Source organism: Poecilia formosa, unplaced genomic scaffold (genome assembly GCF_000485575.1).
Source record: "Poecilia formosa unplaced genomic scaffold, Poecilia_formosa-5.1.2 Scaffold595, whole genome shotgun sequence".
Taxonomy (NCBI): Eukaryota; Metazoa; Chordata; class Actinopteri; order Cyprinodontiformes; family Poeciliidae; genus Poecilia; species Poecilia formosa.
The window spans coordinates 114,594-138,739 of NW_006800534.1; the positions used below are offsets into that span (position 1 = coordinate 114,594).

General features: G+C 39.5%; 1 protein-coding gene across 4 annotated transcripts in view; it reads left to right on the top strand.

The window, feature by feature from the left end:
* Positions 1 to 23,452, top strand: part of LOC103129983 (disks large-associated protein 1-like) — a 138,039-nt gene extending 114,587 nt beyond the window's left edge. For 3 of the 4 annotated variants that reach the window (XM_007541256.2, XM_016665581.1, XM_016665582.1), the window contains exons 8-16: positions 3,316 to 3,441; positions 5,351 to 5,509; positions 5,626 to 5,708; positions 11,021 to 11,066; positions 11,674 to 11,955; positions 13,405 to 13,537; positions 17,371 to 17,462; positions 18,038 to 18,190; positions 22,955 to 23,452. In XM_007541256.2, coding sequence (XP_007541318.1) covers positions 3,316 to 3,441; positions 5,351 to 5,509; positions 5,626 to 5,708; positions 11,021 to 11,066; positions 11,674 to 11,955; positions 13,405 to 13,537; positions 17,371 to 17,462; positions 18,038 to 18,190; positions 22,955 to 23,182 — 1,302 coding nt within the window. In that variant the 3' untranslated portion in view covers positions 23,183 to 23,452. Of the gene's footprint in view, positions 1 to 3,315; positions 3,442 to 5,350; positions 5,510 to 5,625; positions 5,709 to 11,020; positions 11,067 to 11,673; positions 11,956 to 13,404; positions 13,538 to 17,370; positions 17,463 to 18,037; positions 18,191 to 22,194; positions 22,401 to 22,954 lie in introns of all 4 variants that reach the window. The other variant, XR_001660154.1, reaches the window with a different exon arrangement.
* Positions 23,453 to 24,146: the final 694 nt, after the last annotated feature.

Genomic DNA, 24,146 nt, shown 5'->3' on the forward strand with positions numbered 1-24,146 from the left:
CTATGAAGTAAGGACATCGAACTGCTAGATGTTTGTATGAGGCTGCATTATCTTCCTCTGGAATTTTCACATGATAAGGTGAACTCTGCTAACTCTGCTGCGGCCTGAGTTAGCAGCCAGTGGATACCGGACTCCCCAGTGGGAGGACATCCCCCACCACCAGTGGATATCGGACTCCCCAGTAAGAGGACATCCCCCACCACCAGTGGATACCGGACTCCCCAGGGGGAGGACATCTCCCTGGGGAGCTCAGAAGCTCTAACTTCTTTAGATTCCACACAGTAGGAAGAGCAAAGAGCTCTTTTGTGTGGGAAGAGCTCTGTCCTCCTGTTGAGGAGAATATCAACAGCATCATGGACTGCATTGACTTCTGTGTGGACAACATTGTCCCCATCAGGCAGGTATGGTGTTTCTCCAATTACAAGCCCTGGATCAATAGAGGCTCATGCTCAATCATCTATGCTTCCTGGTGAGGTCTTTAGTGCATCCATTGCACAACATCTAGCCAGGACTTCTGAGGACAAGCTGGAGCTGTCAGGAGTAGACCACCACATGGGTATCCACCACCAGTGGATACCGAACTACCTCAATGGCCTCCCACACCTGTGTCCCTGTGTCTGCATTATGGGGCTCCCACAGGGAACTGTGCTGGCACCACTCCTCGTCATCATCTACACTGCAGACTTCTCCATCAAATCTCCACACTGCCATCTGCAAAACCTCTCTGATGACTGCCATAGTCGGCCTCATCACAGGTGAGGACGACTCATAATACAGACAATGGACTGGAGCCAGCAGAACCAACTCTTGATCATCACCAAGGAACTGATGGTGGATTTCTGTAGGCGCACCCCCTTTATTGACGCCGGTGAACATCCAGGGAGTGGACACTGAGATAATGAACTCTTCTAATACATGGGTGTTCACCTGAACAATAACCTAGACTGAACTCATAACACTGAGGCTCTTTATAGAAACCCAACTATGCAAGTTGTGCACTTTGTTATTCATGAGGCCCAAGCTGTCTGAAGAACTTTTTAAATTTCTGAACTATTTTCCATCATAATCAATGAGGTTGAATTTTATTAGAAAAAGACCCCAAAAGGCAAAACACTGGAATGTTTTTTTCTCTGTTAGATTTAATGACTTCTCTGTAGGGAACATGGCCTTGTGAAGAGAGCATCTGCCATTTATTGACTTCAGACACATTCATCCACATCTTGGCCAAAAGCCATGAGCTGCATGTCAGTGTCAGATCAATGTCAGCTTCCCATGCAGCTCTGTGTACACGCAACAAAAAAATGCATTAAAAGCGCAACACACTTCAACAACAACATATTGTAGCCACTCACAACTCACTTCATCTAAATGTTGTATAGTTGAAGTGAGCTGTGGCTTAGACGTCAAGTTTGAACTTGGCATCCAAGTCATGTTTCTAATACGAGATTAGAAATGGACATATTCATTATTCATGCTATAATAATAATAATCATGAATATTATTCATGCTATAATAATAATATAATTATATAATAATAATAATAATAATAATAATAATAATAATAATAATAATAATAATGTTGTTGGATGAGAGGTGAAGTGCAAATAAGTTAAAAGAAACTAAAATGAACATAAATAAGGTACAAGAGGAGAAGTTCAGCTCATGTTGAGTTTGAAAGATAAAGATGGTTAGCAAAATGAATTGTGCTACACATAAATTAAAATAAAGTTAAAAAAAAAAATAAAAAAAAGTAAATGTGAACATCAGTGCATTATAATATCAGTCAGATGACCTTCCCTGGGAAGGTGCAGAAAATTTGTGGATTTTGGTCACATCATACAATTTATATAACTAATTTCTTCTCTTTTTGTTCTGTCCTACCTTCTGTTTTTTATAGTATCGTCTTGCATTACTACCTATAAGAAAACCCCTCCACCAGTGCCACCACGAACCTCCACCTGCTCTACAGCTTCCAAGCCATATATCTCTATCACAGCCCAAAGCAGCACAGAGTCTGCACAGGTACTGAGCACCGCATCAGTAGTGATGCACTACACAGAGACTGATTTCAGACATTCACCTTCTTCCATCTTGCTTTGTCTTAGTGTGGGGAGAGTTGTGGAGTATTGTTTACCATCAACAGAACATCACTTTGTATTGTGGTACAAAACATTTTCACAAATGAAAACAAGCAACCCAATATCTGCCACATATATTTATGTTGTCTCTTTAGATTTTTGCGCTGTTATTTATTACTTCCTGTTTTTTTTTCTTTGTATCCTTTGCTCTTCCCTCCCACTCTGAGTAAGCAGATTCCTGAAGACCTGAAGGATCTACACAGTTCAAATCTGACCAGTGATTTAGAAATTATTTTTGGGCCAATTACTTTTTGGTTCTTTACAGAACAATATCAGAATTTCAAAATGTGAAAAAAAAGTCACTTATCAAACAGAACCAGAGCAGTGATCTAAGATCTTGTGTAATGTGATTCAAGTCCCTATTGGTCAAATGAGCTAAAGCTACCTTATTGTTTTTTTAAGAAACCAGTAAAGATACCATTGCAAAATCTTTTAAACCTTCATGATCATGAAAACCTGAATACATCATGGTAAATGATGGGTATTTTTCTTGAACCTACATAAAAGAACCACAGACAACGTATATGAATTTTATGGTCAAGCTTTTGCAAAAGGAGAAGTCTCCATCAACATCTCCTCCGAGCTGCTGACAGAGAGTTCTGATCTGCTTTCACGTGAGCTCCTTCTTTTATTGTCAAAGAAAAACAGTCACAGGGGGCAGTCAGTAAAAACAACAGAGGTCGTAAAACATGTAACCAAAACAACCAGCAACTCAGTTCCAGGTGTGATAACTGATCTACGGTCTGAGCCCAGTTCAGCTTTAGGTCAAACTATCAACTAAGAAAAGGGTAGATAACACAAGAAGAATTTAAGGTCTGAGTACCACAGAGTTTGACTGTCTCACATGAAGATAAACAGTCAGTCGTAACCTCCAGGTCAGTTTATACACACATAAGGAAGAGAACACTTTAAACTAAAAATCACAATAATACTGATTAACATTAGACTGAATATGAACTAAAGTAATAACAAAATGATAATACCAAAAAATCTCTAACAGTAAAAATCTGCTCCTGCAAATCAAGGCATTCGCTTCTCCTACCAAAATATGTCCAAATCAGCATAGTGTACAGCAGTACACTTTTGATATGCTGTTGGTAAAAACAGAATGCTATTCTATATCCAAGGTAATACTTGTCAGTGACAGAAATTGTCTTTTTGTTCTTAAACTAACCAGGATGCCTATATGGAAGATGAAGGGCCCAGAGGAGACATGACAATCCAGTCAGGGCTCAGCAACTCAACAGAGAGTATTGACAGCATGAAGGCCTTGACAGCTGCCATAGAAGCTGCTAACGCTCAGGTTTGTGATTGTATGTTATGACTGTAAAGTAAGATGTGAAAATGATTTCACAGCCAATTTATTTAGTTGAGAGTTTTGGACATAACTACTTGTATCATAATTTAATGTCTTGAAAATGTGTACTACTTGCAAAAAGAAGAAATGAGTTTGGAGAGATTATGAATACTGTGTATTCACAGCCTGGTTGGTCCTGCGACTTATACTGACTTACAGCTGTTGAGTCTTTGAAAAGAATGGGAGTGGAAATGTAACCAGGGGACATCCAGATCCAGGGATCAGTTCAGGTAACCTGCACGAGGAAATAACCTGCACGAGAAAGGCGAGAAGCTACATTAGGAGACACTTAGAAATCAGAGGGCCTGGAGTTTTACTACTACTCGTTAGCACTCAGGCACCGACTGACTTCCAGGTCCTTAAGTAGTCCACCTGATGAAGCGGAAACAAGCTGTAGGTCTGCAAAAATGAGCTGGATCACACAAACTGCAGAAAAGAACTAAAGGAATAAGTGAACACAACTCCTACAACCCACCAATATGTGAATCAAGGCAGGTGAACAAATACTTTTATCAGTATAGTGGTATTTGTTTTGCCTCTTCATGATGTATTATTAACTGATATATTAAATGCTAAATCATATTAATGGGCATGAGCCAAGAACCTTTACCGAGAAAAGCTAAACACTGACAGCAAGATGAGCAGAGCTGGAGGAACGAGTTCACTGCTGGATGCTGAACGTGCCGCTGGGAAGGAAGGAGTTGCGTCTCCATGCCCTGGTATTTGCCAATGAAAGTCATTAATAAAAATGACTTTGGAAGTGGACCTTTCCACTACAATGTACTGTAAATATAGATTTACACTACATGCGTTTCTGCTCTGGAAGTGCAGAGCAGAGCCGTTCCTGACTACCCTGATTCAGAACACTGATATCAATGTGTCAGAAACTTCCAAGCCAAGATTGATGGATTATGTCAGTTTGTTGAAAAACAGGTAACTGAACACCATGTCACTCTTGTGACAATTTCTATTTTTTTTCTAAATAAATACATCTTACTTATGTTGTTTTCCCTTCATGATGTATTTTTGACTGATGCAACTTATACTCTTCAGTGACTTATGCTCTTTTTCCACTGGCTCTAATGGACCCAGCTCCACTCTACTCAGTCTGCCTTGCAAGCATTTTCACTCGCCTTTTTTCAGCTTTGCATCTGCTTTTTCGGTCCCTGCTATGGAGTAGGGTCTGCCAGTGCCCTACATATGTAGGCAGTGATATTTAAACTTGCTTTAGTGATTGAGGTGTTCCATAGTCTCAATTTAAGAAAGACTTGAGTCTTGGTCATTGCAGAAGAATCCAACTAAAATACTTATGTTTGAGACTGACAGTTTGGGTTTTGCTGTGAAACTTTGACACAATTGAGTGTTCCAGTGGGTTTAGTGATCCCAAACACATGGTATATGTGTATGTAATGGACAGAGAAGGCTGACATTAGACTTATCAAAACACCTTTCAAAAATTACAACCTTAATCCTGTTAAGAATTTGTGAACTAGGCTTAAAAGTCAAGAAGTCAAATGATTGAAATAAACTATGCTAATATTCCAAACATTTGTCAGATGTGCATAGCTGTCTCAAACGGCAGTCCTTTTTATTTGTGTACCTTGTCCTACACACGAGTTAAAAGTCAAAACTGCTAATGAGCTAATATTGGAGCCAGGTGTGCTAAAGCACAGAGATATAGAAAACACTGAGGACAGAAGTTTTAGACCCTTGATCTAGAATTATGACAGAAGCTTATTGATGAGTACAAATAAAGAGAGGTCAAGGTTCTCTTGCCATGAAAGTTCAAAGTGATTATGACCTTCTTTCCCATAAACACTACATGTAAACTCTGACTGGAACTGTCTCTACTTAGGTGCATGGACCTGCCAGTCAACATGTCAGTAACAGCACGATGACAGTCAGCACTGCCAGTTCCCCGCACCTCAGCAGGGGGCAAGTTGTTGAAGAGCATCGGGATGAATACAGAAAAGAAGCACTCAGGAAGGGGAAATGTCTCTCCATAGGCATCCAGGTATAGGATTTGTAGTTAATTTACTTTACACATAACAGAAAAATCAAAGTGCATTAGAGGAAGGTATGCTGAAGTATGGAAGAATTGTGTAGTTTAGAGTTCTTTGTGTCCTGTAGGTTGATGGACCAGAAGACATTCCAGATCCAGAAGACCCTTCCAAGTTCACGTCTGTGGGGGTACAAGTGGAGGATGATCGAGGGTGAGGGTGATTATTGCAGTGAAAAATTTTTTAAATATTTTTTGATTTCGATTCTATTCTTTCATAGAATAGAATAGAATATACCTTATTGATCCCCAAGGTGAAATTGCTTATTAGTTTACAAGCTACTTCATCCAAGGTGTTAAATATTAACAGTACAAATATAAGCATAAGAGAGAAACTTTTTAAAATATATACACCTAGAGTGATGTAAGGAATTCAATATGACGGAATATAGATAAATAAATAAATAACAATCATGCACATGCAAATATGTTGATTTATAAATAATCTACACAAGTACAAAGAAAATTAGGTTTAAGTTACTCAGAGCTGGGCATTGTAAAGTCTAATGGCTGCAGGCAGAAATGACACTGTGGTGCACTTTGGTAAAATGAGTCTCTGGCTGAAGGGGCTCCTGTATCCAACCAGCACATCATGAAGAGGATGAGACTCGTTGTCCAAGATGGCCTGAATGTTGGACAGGATCCTTCTTTTTGACACCACTGTCAGAGAGTCCAGCTCCACTCCAACGACGTTACTGGCCTTCCAGATCAGTTTGTTCAGTCTGATAGTGTCCTCCACCTTCAGCCTGCTGCACCAGCACACCACAGCATACAGGATGGCACTGGCAACCACAGAGTCATAAAACATCCTGAGCAAAGTCCGGCAAATGTTGAAGGACCTCAACTTTGGCCTTTCCTGTACACAGCATCAGTGTTCTTGACCAAGTCCAGTTTATTGTCAATGTGGAGTCCCAGATATTTATAGTTCTCCACAATGACCACACTGACCCCCTGGATGGTCACTGAGCACAAGAGGAGGGAAGGAGATGTAAAGGTGAAACTCACATGGGTGGACAGCAGCAGTGGCATTGATGGGAGTGTGAGCAGGAGGTGCAGGGGCCACAGTGTCAAATCTGTTGAAAAACAGGTCGAGTTCATTGGCTCTGTCAATGTTGCCCTCAACCGCTCCACAGCCTGCTGATCTGAACCTGGTGATAATCCTCATCCCTCTCCAGACCTCTCATGTTTCCCTGCTGGAGTTTCCTCTCCAGCTTCTTCTTATATTTCTCTTTAGCTCTTCTGATCTTCACCTTCAAGCACCTCTGAATTACTCTCACATCATCCCTGTTGCCATCTCTGAAAGCCCTCTTCTTCTCATTCAGGATAGTTTTGATTTCCTTTGTTACCCAGGGCTTATTTGGGTAACAATAAACTGTCTCAGTAGGGATGATGGAGTCAACATAGAAGGAGTCAGTTATGCACTCAGTGAGCTCACCAATGTTCTCCATATTTGAGTTCCTGACAGTCAGTGGCCTCAAAACATCCCTGTAGTGTCTCAGTGACCTCCTTTGACCCTATTCTCACGAGCCTCGTGGTTGCAGTCTGGCTCTTCACCAAGGACTGAAGGGCACCAGGTTATGATCAAACTTTGAGTGGAGGGAGGGGAGAGGAACTGTATGCATCCTTCACGTTAGCATACAGCAGGTCCAGAGTTCTCTCTTCTCTGGTGGGACAGTTCACATACTGGGTGAAGTTGGGCAGCGTTTTGTCCATGGCGACATGAATAAAATCACCCAAGATAATCATGAATGCAGTTGAATGTCTTGTCAGGAAGCAACCTACAATGGAGTGGATGATATCACAGACCATGTAGGGTTGTCATCCGTCCCATAAAATACAGAATCGTCTTATTTGGCTGTTAAATGTTGCGTCCCATATTGAACCGATAAGGGGCATGTATTGGTCCATATTTCAATAATTGTCTGATAGACATACCTATCACACACATAACAGCACTAAGTGTAACAATAATGACCAAAATAAAACACAGGAAATATTAAGGTCAGCTAAATTGTAGTGGTGGGATCTACACGACCCCGCCAGAACACTACGGTTCAATGCTGTTACCATGGTTACCTAGAGACGGACAATACGCAGCCAAGATGAGCTGCTATCAACCTGGGTCTTATTAAAATGTCCACCCAATACTCCACCATGCCCTTAGAAGCAAAACCTCTTGCAAAAGTACAATAGGAAGACATACATCTTAGGCTGAACCGTCTTAGTGAGGATGAATACAGACATTTTAAAGAATGTGCCCATTGTGGCGCAGTGTGCTTTATGATATCAGAATGCATCAGTAGAGGAACACTGCAGACCCGCCAGAACCTAGAAGAACCAGATATCAGCGTCTTTTCAACCCTCAACCATCTCCTGAGGCTGATATGGTACAGAACATTTTGCTATGATTAAGTTTCTTATTGTGCTTTTAGTAGAATATTTTGGGTTGATTATTTGCTTAGGATGTTGAGTTTGGATGACACTTTATTTAATCTATAATAGTATCAGCTAAAATAATATAAATGATCATTTAAAGAACTCATGCTAATAGATTACCAGTACATACATAAATATTTCCTACTTTAAAACAGTTTGCTAGGGCTTTCTGTGTGTTTTCTTTAGAAATGTTGATATATTTTTTGAATACATTGCTCAGTGTTCATTTGATGTATTATTTCACTATTATTCCATTAATGTGGTTTACCAGTTTGGATAACCTGACTTCCCGTTAATGGGGAAAAAAAACATGCTAATCAAAAATGCACCAGATACAGACCTGCAGTCCAGGGACGGTTCTAGACAATGATCAAAAGTGTAAATCTAATTTGTTAATACTCAGTGGTGGATTTTTTTAACCTTCACAATTTTACTTTAACAATGAATTCAAAATTATAGTGCTGCACTTTTAGCTGTTGTATTTAGATAGGATCACACTTTCCATCTGCTACATCATGGGTCTGTAACCTAATATGCAAGTAGCTCTTTGGCTCACATAATATATCAAATGATGAAATATTGCAGTTTTTTTTTTGTTGGTGTTTCATTTTTTTATCATGAAGCGTGCTGGTGACATTTGTTGTTTTTGTTTCCCGCCACCAGGCCGTTGTGCCACAGCTGTTTTGAGTTCTTGATTAGGTTTCTTTGTGTATTTAAGTCATCTGTGCCTTCTGTTCCTTGTTGGATCGTAGTCGGACTAGCGGCTCTCGCAGTGTTTGTGTTTCGCGGTCTGGATATATACCAGTTTAATAAAGTAAGTGGCTCACCTTTTCAACGACGGCTGGTCTTCCTTCGATCACCATGAGGGCGAAACGCAACATTTTTTAAGTGTCACCATGACAAAATACTGACTACTCTGGCCCCCATGGTAAATTTGGACTAGAATCAGCCAAACCTAACTCCTCATTTGTATATTTTGGTAAAACTATTTAAAATACAATAATTTGCACCTTCATATTTTTGGCTGTCTGGTGACTTAAATGTTAAATCAGGTATTATGATCATTTATTCAGTACTTGAGTAGCTTAAGTAATTTATGGTTCCTTTCTATTTCTACTTAATTAAAAACCTGTTGAACATATGCTATTCTGATTGGAGTATAATTTTGGGGTACTCTAACCAACCTCTATGTATGAATAATTGCTCTATGAATCTTTTATTTTTTGAACAAAAAAACATTGCCATAAAACAATGTCTTATCACTGCAGCAACCATCCCACCCCATGAGAGTAGGGCGACACGGGCTGTGGTGGGCCACTCCTTTCCGTTTACTTCTCTCGGTGAAATTCCGGTCGGGCTGAACAGTCCAGTAACCCTCTATGGAGACATTGGTATCAGGAATGCCAATGTCTCCATCAGGTATGGGTGCAGCCATGTCTCCGTAAAACACATTAGGCTACATTCACTGTACTCCCTCTGGCTCCTGGACAGCGATGCTAATTCATCCATCTTGTTAGCCATCGATCTAACTTGCCCATGCTAATGGTGGGAGAAACAACTTATAACTTCTCTTCTCCATAAGCCTCTGTTTCTTCCTTATTCCGCTCCTCCACTGTTTGTTTTCTCCTCTGCAACCCTGATGTGTCCTTCTCCAGACCTCTTTGGAGATTTCTGTGGATCTGGACACCATGTCATCCGACTTCAGCACTGTTACGACCCGGCTTGTTGAGCCGTAACAAAAACCAAGGAGACACGGACTTCAACAATAAATATGATCTTTATTGAGCATCAAATCTAAAATAAAACAGCAGCAAATAAGCAGGCGACCCTATGTGGCCGATGGCATCGCCAGAAGCTGGTGGTGTGAGCAAGGGAGTCCTGCAAAAGAAAAGAAAAGCCAAACCAAGCAAAGTGTCATGTTTTGTGGTTTAGTGACGTGAGGGAGAACACAGAGAGAACCAAGGATGAAGATGATGATGAAGATTTAATGACAGATGTACAGCTCAACAGTCCGGATGAGTAGGCAGCACAAGGAGCTAAGGCTAAAGCTAACACTGGAAGCTACCGACTTAAATAACTGTAACCGAGCGGCTTCAGTACTGTGGAGCTGAAGCCACCACAGGACTTCACATTTCTACTGTGAAGTCTGTCTAACTAACTAGACAGACTGTGACAACTGACAACTCACATCTGACGACTAACAAATGACAAGGATCCGACGAAGGACAGACGACAGGTGGGGGTTAAATACACAGGAAAGGTAATCAGGGAACTAGACACAGCTGGGAGAAATCAACAGGGAAGACAGAAAATCACAGGGGAAACAGAACTAAACACAGAAAAACCTCAAAAATAACTACACAGAAAACACAGATCATCACACAAAGCAAAACAAAACCAAACAAAGTCGGGGCGGGTAGGCAAGTCGGGGAAGTGCCAGTCTGGAGAGCAGAGCTGGATGGAGAAGACAACTCAACTCCAAGCCAGCTTCAACTCCGCTCACCCAGTTCCTTCTCTCTCCTCTCCCACTCTTGATTCACTGGAGCAGGCTGCTTATATAGCCAAGATGCACTGGGCCCTAGCAGATCCTGGTCCCGCCCCTTCCGGTGCAACTTGGAACAAAAAGCAATTAGTAAATGACGGATCCCTTCACGTAAAGTGGAGAGAGACATCACAACACAATGAGCTGATCCCTGGTGTAAACAATTTGGCCAAGTTATTATGCTTACCAGAGTAAAAAACAAGTATCTCTACAGCGAAGAAAAAGATTATGACTCTTAAGAGTACTGGAAATGAGCTTCTTGTAACGTGCACAAATGAATTGTTGCAAAATAATCAATCCAAAACAATTAAAAAAGCAAATACATGAGTATCCACAACAGGCTGTATACATGTTGGCGCATGGGCACTAAATTACAAATTTACTGATTTGTATTAAGTATATGTAGAAAGACATTGCAAAATGTAAAAGTGTTGACTGAGTTGTGTCTTGACAGTAGATATTGATGGTTTGGTGTCTTGGATGTCTAGATATCGAAGGCTTCAGCGCTCCAACAGTGTGACAGCAGCTGTACAGGTAAGCAGCAAGCTTGCGTTGACAAGCTCTGATTAATAATTTGGATTGGGTCAAGTTCTCTATGCTGTTCCAAATCTTATCCAACAGAGCTGTTTTCCTTCTTCGTAAACAAAGCGCTCTGCTCTACACATCGGAATTGATGAATGACTATACTTTATGAATTAATTATTAATAAACAGAGTCCTGGAGCTGGCCAGAGTTCTGAGTGGGTCATAGGACAGATAAACGGAGAAATAGCAGCACATATGGCTGGTTCTGTTACTGATCTTTCACTGTGAAAATCTATATATCTATACACCTGTGATATCTTGCTCTTTGGAGATCTTTTTGCAGAACAATTATCAAATTTCTACATGTATGTGTTAAATTTTGGATTCAGCCCACATTTTCCAGACTCAGGTAGAGGAATAAATCTGACTTCTTTTGCAATGCCTTTTTTTTTGGCTAAAATACAGAATATCAAGTTGGTCTTTACAGAAGACATGAGGGAATGACAAATCATTTGGAAATATACTGTATTAATGTAGGCTATTTACAAAACTAAGCATAAATTTCATACAACTAAATACTAAGCTAGTTCTTGGATCCTCTTTATTTCCCAATCCAGGCAGATCTAGACCTGCCAGACCTCCTAGACACTCCTCTAGACTCTCCACACCCTCACAGAGGACGTCTGGCCTCCTCTGGCATGTCTCGGAAGTATTCCCGCGATGCAGCCACCTCCACCGTCAGCATTCAAGGCTCAGGGAACCATTACCATGCCTGCGCTTCAGATGATTATGATGATGTTGGTTTTGACCCGTCCATCCTCCCCCCTCCTGATCCCTGGATAGATACTGTTACTGATGACCCACTTGATGCAGACTTCAACAGCTCTGTTATTCTGGAGGTATGTGGACTTGTTTTACTCAATTTGGTTTGTTTTTAATGCATATCAATTATTACAATCATTTTTTACACATCCTCGATATCGATGACCAAAGTCCTTCACAAAATATATATATATATATAGAAAAATAAGGATGCACCGATATGAACATTTGGGTTGGAACTGATATCCAATATTATTACTGCTGTTATGATATCTATATATCTGATATCAGTCAGACAGTTTTCAAGTCTGTAGGATGAAAGAGCACATAGAGTCAAAGCTCAGTCAATGATCAAGTCGAGGAGAGAGATGGGATTTAACACTGAAAGACAGGGACAAGTGTATCATCCATACAAGGAAATCATTAAGTTATTGGCAGCAGAAGCTCCGCTGACGACCCCTCCCAGTGCTCCTCCCGAGCCTCCAGCCGGCTTAACAGAAACCAGACTCGATGTACACTGGCTTCAGAGAAAAAATACAGAGAGCAAAAAATTAAATCTGAAATAACAGGAAAAAAAGCAAAATTGGAGAGAAGTAAGAGTACGTAGCAAAGAGAGGAAAGATGCAGCCTAAGCCAGTCTGACTACGTTTTATCAGAAAGGAAAGTTTAAGTCTAGTCTAAGCAGGGTGTCTGCCTCACCCCTGCTCTAAACTATATTTTTCACCCTGACCTAGCTTATGATGTTCCTCAGACAGACTAAGAAAAGAACGCAATAATTATTAAAGAGACTTGCGAAAACAGCTTGGGTATAAACAAGGTAATGAAAGCATTTTACTGATGACTGTCTTTGTGTGCTCTCCATGAACCCATGAAGGGAAAACTTCCTGTCAGCCAGTGTTGGTGTGTGCTTCACCTCAGTGAGTGAAATGCTGGCCTGTTTGCTGGACAACTGTCAAGTCTGCAGGCTTCCCTTCCCCATGATTGTGTGGGTCATAATATAATAATAAACCTTGTCAAATGTGCAGTTTGACGCATTATTATATGAACGTTGTCATGTTATCTGAACATGTAATGTTCAATGTCAGATGCTAAATTTCTGACATTTGAAATATATTACTGAATCTACACTATATTTTATCTTTTGAAATAACTTGCATGTATAATTTCTAAGAAAATGCATTCCTCATAACACACTTACCCTATATGCATTTTAATATTTAGAACACACAAATATTACATTTAATTTAAAGATTTCATCTTCTTTAGATCGTGTTATTGCTGTGCACGTATGGAAAATGTTAGCAGAAAATGTTAGCTTTAGAAGAATGAATGTTCACATTTCCTTCTGAATAACCTTATATTAAGATATTTATTTATCAGCAGCTGAAAATGTTAACCTTGCCCCATTAGTGAGAGATAAACCAGCAGTTACTTTCAGCTTCATTCAGGTATTTGGTGTAGTTTTAATGAATATTTCATGTACACTATTTTGACAGTATGTACAAATCTGAATATTGTGATGTAAGGTGGTACAACGGTCGGTCTGTCAGAGAGATGGACGCTGGTTCCTGAAGCTTCTTCAAGCTGAGACCGACCGCATGGAGGGATGGTGTCGGCAGATGGAGCTCGACCAGCGGGAGAATGAGTTGCCTGAAGATAGTAGGTTTATATGTGTTTGTTCATTGTTCAGCCTTTTAGCAAACATTTCAGGAGAAATAGTCCAACACACATTTTAAATATTAATTTTGAATAGTATAAAATTCTGTTTTTTATTGCAAAGTTCATACAAAGGGTCTCAACCATAAGAAATATAAAAGGTCCACAATTATGGAAAATTCCCATTTTGTATCTTTCTGTCCTTCCACTTGGGTATTTATGGCTTTTACAAATATTCCAAGAGCAAAAGACACCAAATACCCAGCTGCTTTTTAGAATAAGTAAATGTACTGCTGGTGTTTGCAAGACAGTGTGTTTCAAAAACTTCTAAATTGTTGCATCACAACTTTTTACAAACCAGCCCCAAGTGGACCTCCACCCATTTCATTACAAGTTTGTTCTGCTGGTTTTTCCCCTGCACAATGACTGCTTGAAAAGCAAAGTGTTTTGTTGTCAACTGTAACACAGAGCTTGAGGATGTGTTTGTCATAGTTTGAGGGTGTTGCTGAGGAGACAGACACAGGTAGGCCCAGGCAGACATAGATGAACGATGATTTAATGGTGAATACTCCAAAACAAAGTCCAACAGTGACAGCTCAGGGAAACAGACAGACGACAGAACACTCGACGTTAGACAAGGATCCGACAAGAGACAAAGATAACAGGTGGACTTAAATACACAGGGAGGGTAATCGGAATAAGACACACCTGGGAAGCAAACAGGGAAGGCAGGACAGGGACAGGACTAAACGTAGAAAACCTCAAAAACAAGTACACAGAAAACAGAACACAACAGTGTTCATGCATGTTCTCCCAGTCATGGAGAACAGAGCTGTGTGGCTTCATAATATCCTTGCAATATTGCCAAAGTAAGTTGTAGTTTGTACAGATCATTTTAAGCAGAAATCCTCTGAAAACTACAAACAGTTCATGACAGAATTTGCCAAAAGGAAGGAAGAATCCGTTTCTACTTTCTCACAAATATGCAGATGGCAATGTAAGTACATAATGATCTGTTGCGTGTTTTGTGTTGTTGTTTGGCAGAAATCTGATTTGTCATTTAGCACAAGCTAACACTAAACAATAGTCTCTGCTAGTCCTGTGTCTCACTTTATGTTACTCACAGTCAGTGTGTCCGAATTCAGGGTCTGCATCCTTCAAAGCGTATGAATGTCTTTGCGTCAAAGGACCTGGTCTACGCAGGACGGGTCCTTCAAAGGCCACAAATATTTGATGACTGGAAGAGAAAAGCTGTGAATTTGGACAGGTCCAGTCATAGAGAAAATAAAGAATAGACGCTATTTAACATTGCGGTTAAATGAAGCTATTATGTTTAAATGCTTCACTTTAATCAATCAAACTGATTTGCTAAGAAATAAATTAAATACTTAGGATAAACAAACTTTATGCTGCTAAACATTACCTGACTGAACAATGTTGCCGTTCCACTCATTGGAGAAAGCTATTGGAAGTTTGAAAACAATGTGCCAGGAGTCAGGCGTTCTCTCCATGTAAACCGAATCTATCTGGATCACCCAGCCAGGTGACAGCTGGCGAGGGGAGCTGGTTGTTAATGCAGCGGGAGCAGACATCTCCGAAAATACTGTCAGAGCAATATTGCAGTTAGGTGGAGTATTGAAACACCAAGCAGATATCTGAGATTTACAAAGCTACATTCTCAACTAAAAACATTATAAAATTTAATGTTGTGTCACTTAGAGCAAAAATAATTTGCTGCTCTTCACCACCATTGCTGCTTTTCCCAAACACCTAATTTGGACCCTCAATGAATCATAGGATATGGTGGGTCATGAAGGATACACTGGACCCATCCAGTACACAGGTGTGGTGCATCAGGATGGCTGATGAATGATGATTAACCCTTGTGTTCAGAAATGGGGGCCAACCGACCCCACACACGTAAAACTTGTATCATTTGCCACCGTCCTCTACATTTGTCCCAGTCCTCGCACGCACAAGGGTTAAGCCATTTCATTCCAGTGCTTTGTACCTGTGGCACATCTAAAAACTGCAGGACAGCGGCCCTTGAGGACTGGAGTTTGACACCCTGGTCTAAGATCACAAAGTTTAAAAATATATAAATTTCTGACCTTTGTCGTTGGCCGTTGCCAGATCTGCAGCAAACTGGTGCATGACAGAGGCAATGGTACCGTCTTACCGCACCACAGCACCTCATACCATACATTTGTCTATGTCTGCATATATATGTATAGTTATGGCCCAGCTCAGATGACCACAACAAGAAACTGGGGGGACACGACTCCAGAAACCATTTTAAACCCTTCAGACGCATTAATTAAAATGAAGTCTAGGGGTAGTGGGTGGCAGCCTGGAAATAAACTGCCATACAACAAATGATTCCGTATTTTACATGATGGGTGGCAACCCCATCCTATACTATAAGAATCCAATCAAGATTAGAGGCTAACAACGTTCTATTTCCAAAACAGAAAGGTCACATAATGTTAGCTAGCTAACAACAAAAACACGTTCCTTCATAGTCAAACGGGTATCGTTCGGTGAAGAATTTATAGCCTTTGTCTAGTTTAGATTGTGTTGTCAAAGAACATTTGTTTGCAGATCGTATCGTGATATAACTTCAAATTGTATTTGTGGCCGTTTTAAAGGCTGCGTAAACTCCATCCTCCAAAAGTAAGGATACACTACACCAAGGCCAACAGCAGCTCATTTGTATAATTGTGACATAGCGCTAAAACAGCGTATTCCTTAATGAGCTCAAAACCAACAGAACTGATGGGTGAAATCTCAATATCTGAGAATAATTTTGTGTTATAAATGTAATGAACATGTTTTGCATAGTCCACAGACCTATCCTAGCTTGTTCAAGAAACTATAATAGTGGACCATTAGTGGATTAATGAAACATTTAGTGGAACATGACAATCTTGTTGATGAGTGGAAAAAATGCAACAATGCATGTACAGTTTATAGGCAATAGACAAAAAGTCTACACAGCCCTCCAATAAATTTTGCAATGTAAAACACTTACAAATAATTTTAAAGCTTTTTCCACCTTGACTGTGATACGCATCCTGTACAATTCAACCAGAAAACAAACTAATAAACCCTAAAATAATGCTCTGGTGAAACACAGATCCAGGAACAGCTCCTCTATGCCTTTATTTAGCTTGGCTGATGTGTGGTAGTGTTTGGCTCCCACCGACTCTGCATAGCTCTCAGCGTCTTCCACTGAGACGTGTCTGTCTTTGGATGAAATTGCAGAATTCAGTCTTGCTTGGTGGGAGTCAGACAGCATCCACCAGCATGACTTGCTAGTGTCTGTCCTCTCTATGCATTAGATCCCCCTCCCCCACCTAATGGTGGTTAAATAATTGTAGATTCATAGATTTTTCTGTGGAACCTAACCCCAAATTATTTGCTAAAATCTGACTTATTTGTCCATCAAGTCAATGTCCAAAATAGTAAAAAGAGAATAATTTCAGCTATTTGCAGTCTCTTTGGGGATCTTTGGGAGTTTGAGAAGACAGAAAAGGATAAAGAAACAGATGAACTGATGTAGGATTAATTTTGATGCTTAGAAAAGTAAAAAGTTAATAACAGAAGAGGGAGGACAATTAGTTGATGGCAGCATTATCTCAGCCAACGCCTCCTGCAGGAAGGTGTCACAAGGTATCGTTTTTGACTTGGTGTTTTACTTCAAAAAACTGGCATTTCAAGCAAGGTGTATAAACGTTTTATATCAATTTTTGTATCATTTTCAAAGATAAAAACACATTCAAGCCTTGTGTTTATCCTACAGTTTATTTTAGCATAACTTGTGTTTGTATTCTCAGTCCTGGAAAAGATGAGAACTGCTGTTGGAAGTGCTCAGCTTCTGATCTCCCAGAAGTTTCAGCAGTTCAGGGAGTTATGTGAAGAGAACCTGGTGAGTGCAAAAATCATTATCAATAACTTTACTGGAAAACTTGAATCTTCAGGCCTACTGGACTCTTTACAAGTGCTCTGAATTCCAACTTTTCTTTGAAGAAAATGCATTCAGTTGTAGCTTTTGTGTACATAGTTATTTAGAAGGTATTGATTATGCATTTGATGTAACTTTTATCTTCGATTGTTATGTAATAAGCTAATAACAACAGCTAATAAAATTATTAATAGTCTCATGGAAATATCACTCTGCTAGTTTTGTGTGTATAATAGGGTTCAGTTCGGTTCAATTAACTATTCTTATTTTAATTCAATCTACTTTTCAAAAAAAGATTCCAGTTGTGAGTTACTCTTATAATTTTGTTCTTTTACATTATATATAGCCTTTTGCAATTATCATTTGGGTTGTCCATAGTTGTTATAAAAATAACAAGTATAACCAATAATGTGATATACTTCTCAGTTTGACCATGCTTGCACTTGGAGCCAATTAAAAATTAATAAGCATTTCCCTTAGATTAGTTCTGTTTATTTATTTTTTTTCTTCTTTTTTACTTTTTTTTTGCACCATTACAGAACCTCAGCATCCATCCTCGTCCTGTGGCCTCAGACCTGGCTGGCTTTTGGGATATGCTTCAGCTGTCTATTGAAAACATCAGCCTTAAGTTTGATGAGCTTCACCAGCTCAGGGCCAACAACTGGAGACCGCTGGACCCTCCCGATAGAAAGGTACTCTCATTCCTTAGATGATGGAAAAATGACATACCTTCCTTTGTTGTTTTGCTCTACCTATTATAGGCATTTGCATGAACATGATATTTAAAATTGAATATCACAAAGTGTTAAGGTTATTCACCTATTCAGAAATGTAATATACACTAGAATAACATATTTCCTTTTATTCAAACATTTATTATGGTGAAAACTGGATGCTTTTCCAGTTTAAATAAATTTTTGTATCTCCGTTTGTTTTTTTTCCTATTGATCCTGAATTTTTAGAAATGCCAGGTTTCATTAAGACCCATAATTATTGACACATCTTTAAATGCAAACGTCTAAAGAAAGAGAGAGAAACTGTGACTTAACCTTGATGTTTCAACATAGTACTTGTCTGGCTGTATGTCTATGTTAAAATGACATTAATATCAGGTTTAGAATTTCTTCTATTATCTTGACCTAACTTAGTGACAAGTTATGAAAGCATTAGATGTAACTTTTGATTGTAGAATTTTAGGTGTGGACCAAATGCTTTAGGTCTCCTTCTGTAATACTGTAGCATGAAGAAGATATCAGGTGCAAAGACAATGCTGAATGTATGTGATGCTAATATTTTGCTGGCCTAATTGACTGGATGCATTGTCATTAGTGCTATTTTTGAGAGATTTGCTTTGCATTTCAGTTGGTTTCAATGTGTGGATATTTGCCTTTCACACAGTTTTAGTTCTTTAAATCAGTTTAAACTGATAAATAAGCCGGCTGATAAATTGGTACACCCCTTAGAAAAGTGAAAAGGGTTAGGGTTAGGAAGTGTGTTTGGACATACAGTATGTAGTCCATGCTGCTGAGTAGCATTGCTTATAGGACCCAGCATCATTGTGCCGACGTACCAAAATAAGTTCTCACTGTTGCAATTGCATAACAAAAATAGTATCATTTTCTTCTCAACATAATGATGTCCGCCTTTTTTTGTCACAACACCGCTGACAAACTTTCTGAATCTCTGTGCCTGTGAAACTGTTGTGTGATGGGTCAGAATTTTTTGAGTGTGTTTAGTCTCTGCCATGATTACTGTTGTAATCCACATATATGGCAACAAACCACAACATACACTGCAGCAGCAGGAGCTTTACAGGAGCTCTGCTTGATGTGTATTGGGGTGCAGCCTGAAGTCACCCAATTCCGATTTTTTTGCCGGGGCTGTTCACACTGCCAGTAAATACGACCTGTATGTGTTCTGCAGTGGCAAACTACCTGAAAGTGTCCTGCATGCGCAGTAGAGGGCGCAATAGCGTCAGCATTCTCAGTGTTCTGCCAACCTCCTTAACCTGACTACCAGGAAAAAAAATATTGTCCATTCACCTTTTTTTTATTATTCCACAATCTTTGTAAGGTAATTAGAATACTGAAAACATTTTTTTGGGAAAAAAAGTTTTTATTTTTGAAATATGATGTGTCCACTACAGTGGACATCGGAACCCCATACATTTGAAATTGAACCTTGATGGCAACCAGTTTGTCCCAAAGAAAATATCCAAACATCAAGATAAGAATGAATTTCACATTGACAAAACTAAGCACTGTTGCTTAGCAAGAAGGTTCAGGGGTCTTTCTGCATGGAGTTTTCATGTTCTCCCTGTGCATGGTGGGTTCTCTCTGGGTTCTCCGGCTTCCTTCCACAGTCCAAAAACATGACTGTCAGGTTAATTAGCCTCTCTAAATTCTCCCTAGGTGTGAGTGTGTGTGTGCATGGTTGTTTGTCTCTGTGTTGCCCTGCGACAGATTGATGACCTGTTCAGGGTGACCCCACCTCTCGCCCGGAACGTTAGCTGGAGATAGGGAATAGCAACCTTCCCGACCCCACAAGGGGACAAGGGTGTATAGAAGATGGATGGATGGATGGATGGATGGTGGGAGGATGGATGGATAGATGGGTGGATGGATAAATAATGAGTGGGTGGATGAATGAGTCGGTGGATGGATGGATGGATGGATGGATACAGGAAAAACAGAAAATAATTACAAATGTCCACTACAGAGGACAATTTTTCAACTTTTAAATACTACGATAAAGTACAGTCAAAATAATTCATAGAATGTTTTAATATGTTAACAGACTTATTTATAATATTCCAACAAAACTTTAAACCAAATTTGCACAATAAAAAGTTTTATGCACTTACTTTTTCTTTTCCCATAAAATGTGCTTGTACCGATGAACGTCATTTTTATGAATGAAAAAAAGAAAGGAACAAAAGTTCCACCCCTTCACATGTTGCATCATTGAAAAGCCCTAAATGTCCGCTCTAGATACCAAAAGGAATTAATTCAGCAGAATGTAGTGGGTGGGAGATATTCAAGTTTAGAAATGTCCTCTACAGAGGACAAAAATGAACTACTGGTAGTCAGGAGTATAAAAAGAAGAAGTGCTCAGTGTTTGCGGAAGTAAACATGGAGGCTAACGGTGGAGCTTAGCTTACATATTTGAAGTTGTTGTCCAACCGGAGAAGCATATTATTAACATCTTAATCCTCATATAATCCGTCATGGTTGTTGTTTTTCTTACCGCTTGGGCGTATCAGGACGCAGAATAGTGAGATTTGTTGAGAAATGGTGACGTTCAGGTCAGATGAAGGCGACCTGAACTTTAGGTCGCATTTGAATCGGATATGGGTCACATTGGAAAAAGAATCCGACCTGTGCTGTTCACATTGCCATGAAAAGATCGGATACAGGTTGCATTACGTAAAAAATAAAAATTGGATTTGGGTCACTTTAGGCTGCAGTGTGAACACACCCTTGTTGACCTTGAAGGATGTGTGCGAAAACAAATGTCCCGCAATGACATGACTGCACGTCAGCTGTTCTACTGTGGGCCAACAGCTGACTTTTCTGGTCAAACTTGCTCATTTACTCTTAAGTCGTTTTTGTTATAGACTTTCTGGTCAAACTGTTTTAGATAGCTTTGAGTTTTAGAACTGACCAAAAAAGAAGCTTCATTCTAGCGAGTTTGCAGAAAAAGAAGGAAATTCTTGTGCTGGAAAAATGGGAATTGCTGGTTTGACTGGGACTAACAGAGCACAATGATGGCTTTTAAAACAACTTAAACTATTAAATGTTGGCAGCAGTGCTTACAAATCAGCAACAGTGCTGAGTATGTTGCTGAGTTCAACACCTAAGTATTCTGAACTAAGACCATAGTTTAAGATGAACTATTTTTCTTTATTTAAATTGTTTTTCAAATGAAAAAATGTATAAAAATATGGATTATAACATCAAACTCCAATTAACATTTTTATCATTTTGTTGCATGTGCAAGCTAGATAATGAACATCTGTTTAATTCTTGCAGTTTATTTTGCTCACATCAGTTGTACTTGAATGTAGCTAAGCTAAAATAAATGCTCTCATTCCCTAACTTGTTTCAATTGTCTAAGCTTCTATCTCAGTGTAAAATGAGGTTGGAAATGTTCCTTTTTCAGAAAACGGATGACCTGTCTAGTGTGTACTGGGCACCTTGCTCAGTGACCCCTGAGTTGTTTTGAGGTTTAAATTCAGTCTGTTGAGGGGACCTCAATCTGATGTCCAGCCCTTTTTCAGGATGTCGACTTCCCTTCAACCCTACGTAATGAAACTTCTGTTTTCAGCAGCTGCAAATGTCATTTCTGTGACATTTGCATTCCGAAAAACTTTACAAACCTGCTACATATAAGTTTTCCTTGTTCCATGGATATAATGCTTTTGAGTAACCAAGTATATAAATCAGTGTGCATCACTTTGTCAAACAGACTAACAAAATTCACATGGTGGATGTTTTGATATTTTATTACAGGAATAACAGATAATTTGACTCATGCATGGTTTTGTGTCCATGCAATGCACAGATATTCTTTACTTAGTATATCTGCTGTATAAGTTTATCTTTTTGTTTTTTCTCAGCACTGTCTTCTCTGACATATCATTTGCTCTCATTGCTGTCTGCTTCTTAATTGTTTTCCTTCTTTTGTATGTTAACAGTGAAGGCTCTTGCAAACAGCCACACATCAACCAGAATAACCAAAAACACCACAGGGCCTTGACCAATCTGGGCCTCCATGGATCCATCATGTCTGTCTTTTCATCCACCTCTTCATGCTTCCTTCTGCCACCCGCAGCCATCTTTCATGTGTGGCTTTATGTTTTGTGTCTTGCTTCTGCAAATGGCAAGATAAATGAACAGATGAGTATGTCACTGATAGTGTTATACTTCTAAGATATCTTCAGTGTAAAGTACAGTATTTCAAAACATGTCAAAATAGAAAGCAGAAAATATACTTAAACCATAAGCATTAAAATTGACTACAGGACAAAAACTAAAATTTTTTAGAGATTTTGGTTTAAAAAAATGGATGTTACAGTTAAAGAAAATAAACATTTTAATTGTTCCAAACACTGAACTTTATTATGTTTGGTCAAGTTTTATTATTTTGTAATAACATAAAGGACTATGTAAATGCATGAATATCCTTTTGGTTTGTCTGAAAGTGGTTCCTTCTAGCTCTTGTCTTAGTGAGCTTGAAAGTAAAAGCTTAAAAAGTGTATGTGAGATCAAAACAGCAAGGAACTGATGGACAAGGTCAGCAATCACTCAGTTGTAAAAAGGAATCTGGAGAGCTGATGTTTATAATTACAGTCAAACATACACAAAAAATAAAACTGCATTATAGCTTGATATATGTAATTATCCAGAAATTCCTACTTCCTTACTTTCTTACCCACTTCTGATTTCCTCTACCAGGAGAGGCGACTTCCACCTCCTGTGCCAAAAAAACCACACAAGGTGGTCCCCCACCACCACCCACCACTTGCCAGAGACCGTTCACTGGAGAGCTCAGAGAAGCAGCGGCAGGAGGCGAGAAAGAGGCTGATGGCTGCCAAGAGGGCGGCGTCTGTACGCCAGAACTCAGCAACAGAGAGCGCTGACAGCATTGAGATTTACATTCCTGAAGCTCAGACAAGGTTATGAAGACATTAACATGGACATATTATAGTTGGCAAAAAGTACCCAGGTACACACACCTGACATCAAACAAAACATGTATGATTGTCCACACCAAGTTACAGTGGGACAAACTAATGTGAATATTTTAGTTATTGATTTTTTTCTGTAATTTTTCCATCCTCAGTTTTGATCTCATCAGTTGTGTGTGTTGAAGTAGCAACAGAAGTTCTACAGGTCCATTTTTAAATGAGCAATTTCTCTGTTGTGTGAATTTTAATAAAAATGATCTTTTTTATAACAATTTTTTTAGAAGTTTACAATAGGTGTAAACTTCTATAAGTTCATTTCCATTTCCAAAACTTCTATTTTAAAATTCAGTACAGGCATGGGTCTAAATCAAATCACCTGTTATTCTTTACATGCTGGATAACATTGATGGAACACTTCCCCGTCTGACCTCACATTCCAAACTGCTGACATGATTGGCTGCAACCTGCTGTTAGTAAGAAGTGCACAACCTTCCTTAACCCCACTGAAAATAAATGACCAGCTCATGTTGTGAAACACCTAGTTCAGGATTTCCCCCAGTATATTATAAGCCTGGCGGCCCGCCATGCTTTACTAGCCCTGCCCGCCGCCAGGCTAAGCGTTGCTTGGTTACGTTTCTAGGAAAATTAAAAAAAAAAAAAAAAAAAAAAACTTTTTTTTTTTTTTAAGCCGGGCTGCGAGCGTCACTTTTGCTCTTAGCATTTCACTAGCAGAGCAGATTTATTCCTAAAGGATAGGTTTATAATAGATAGGTTTATAGTTTATGCATTTAAAAGCCGATAGCGCGCGGACCAATCACACAGCTGGCGCCTTTGCGCTTTGCCTCGCGCTGCCGCTGCTTTACCTCAGCGGGATCGCGCGCGCCTCCTTTCACTCAAACTGGACACAGGCTGACCTGTATGGATATTTACATAAACCTACTGTGAGGAATTATGATCCT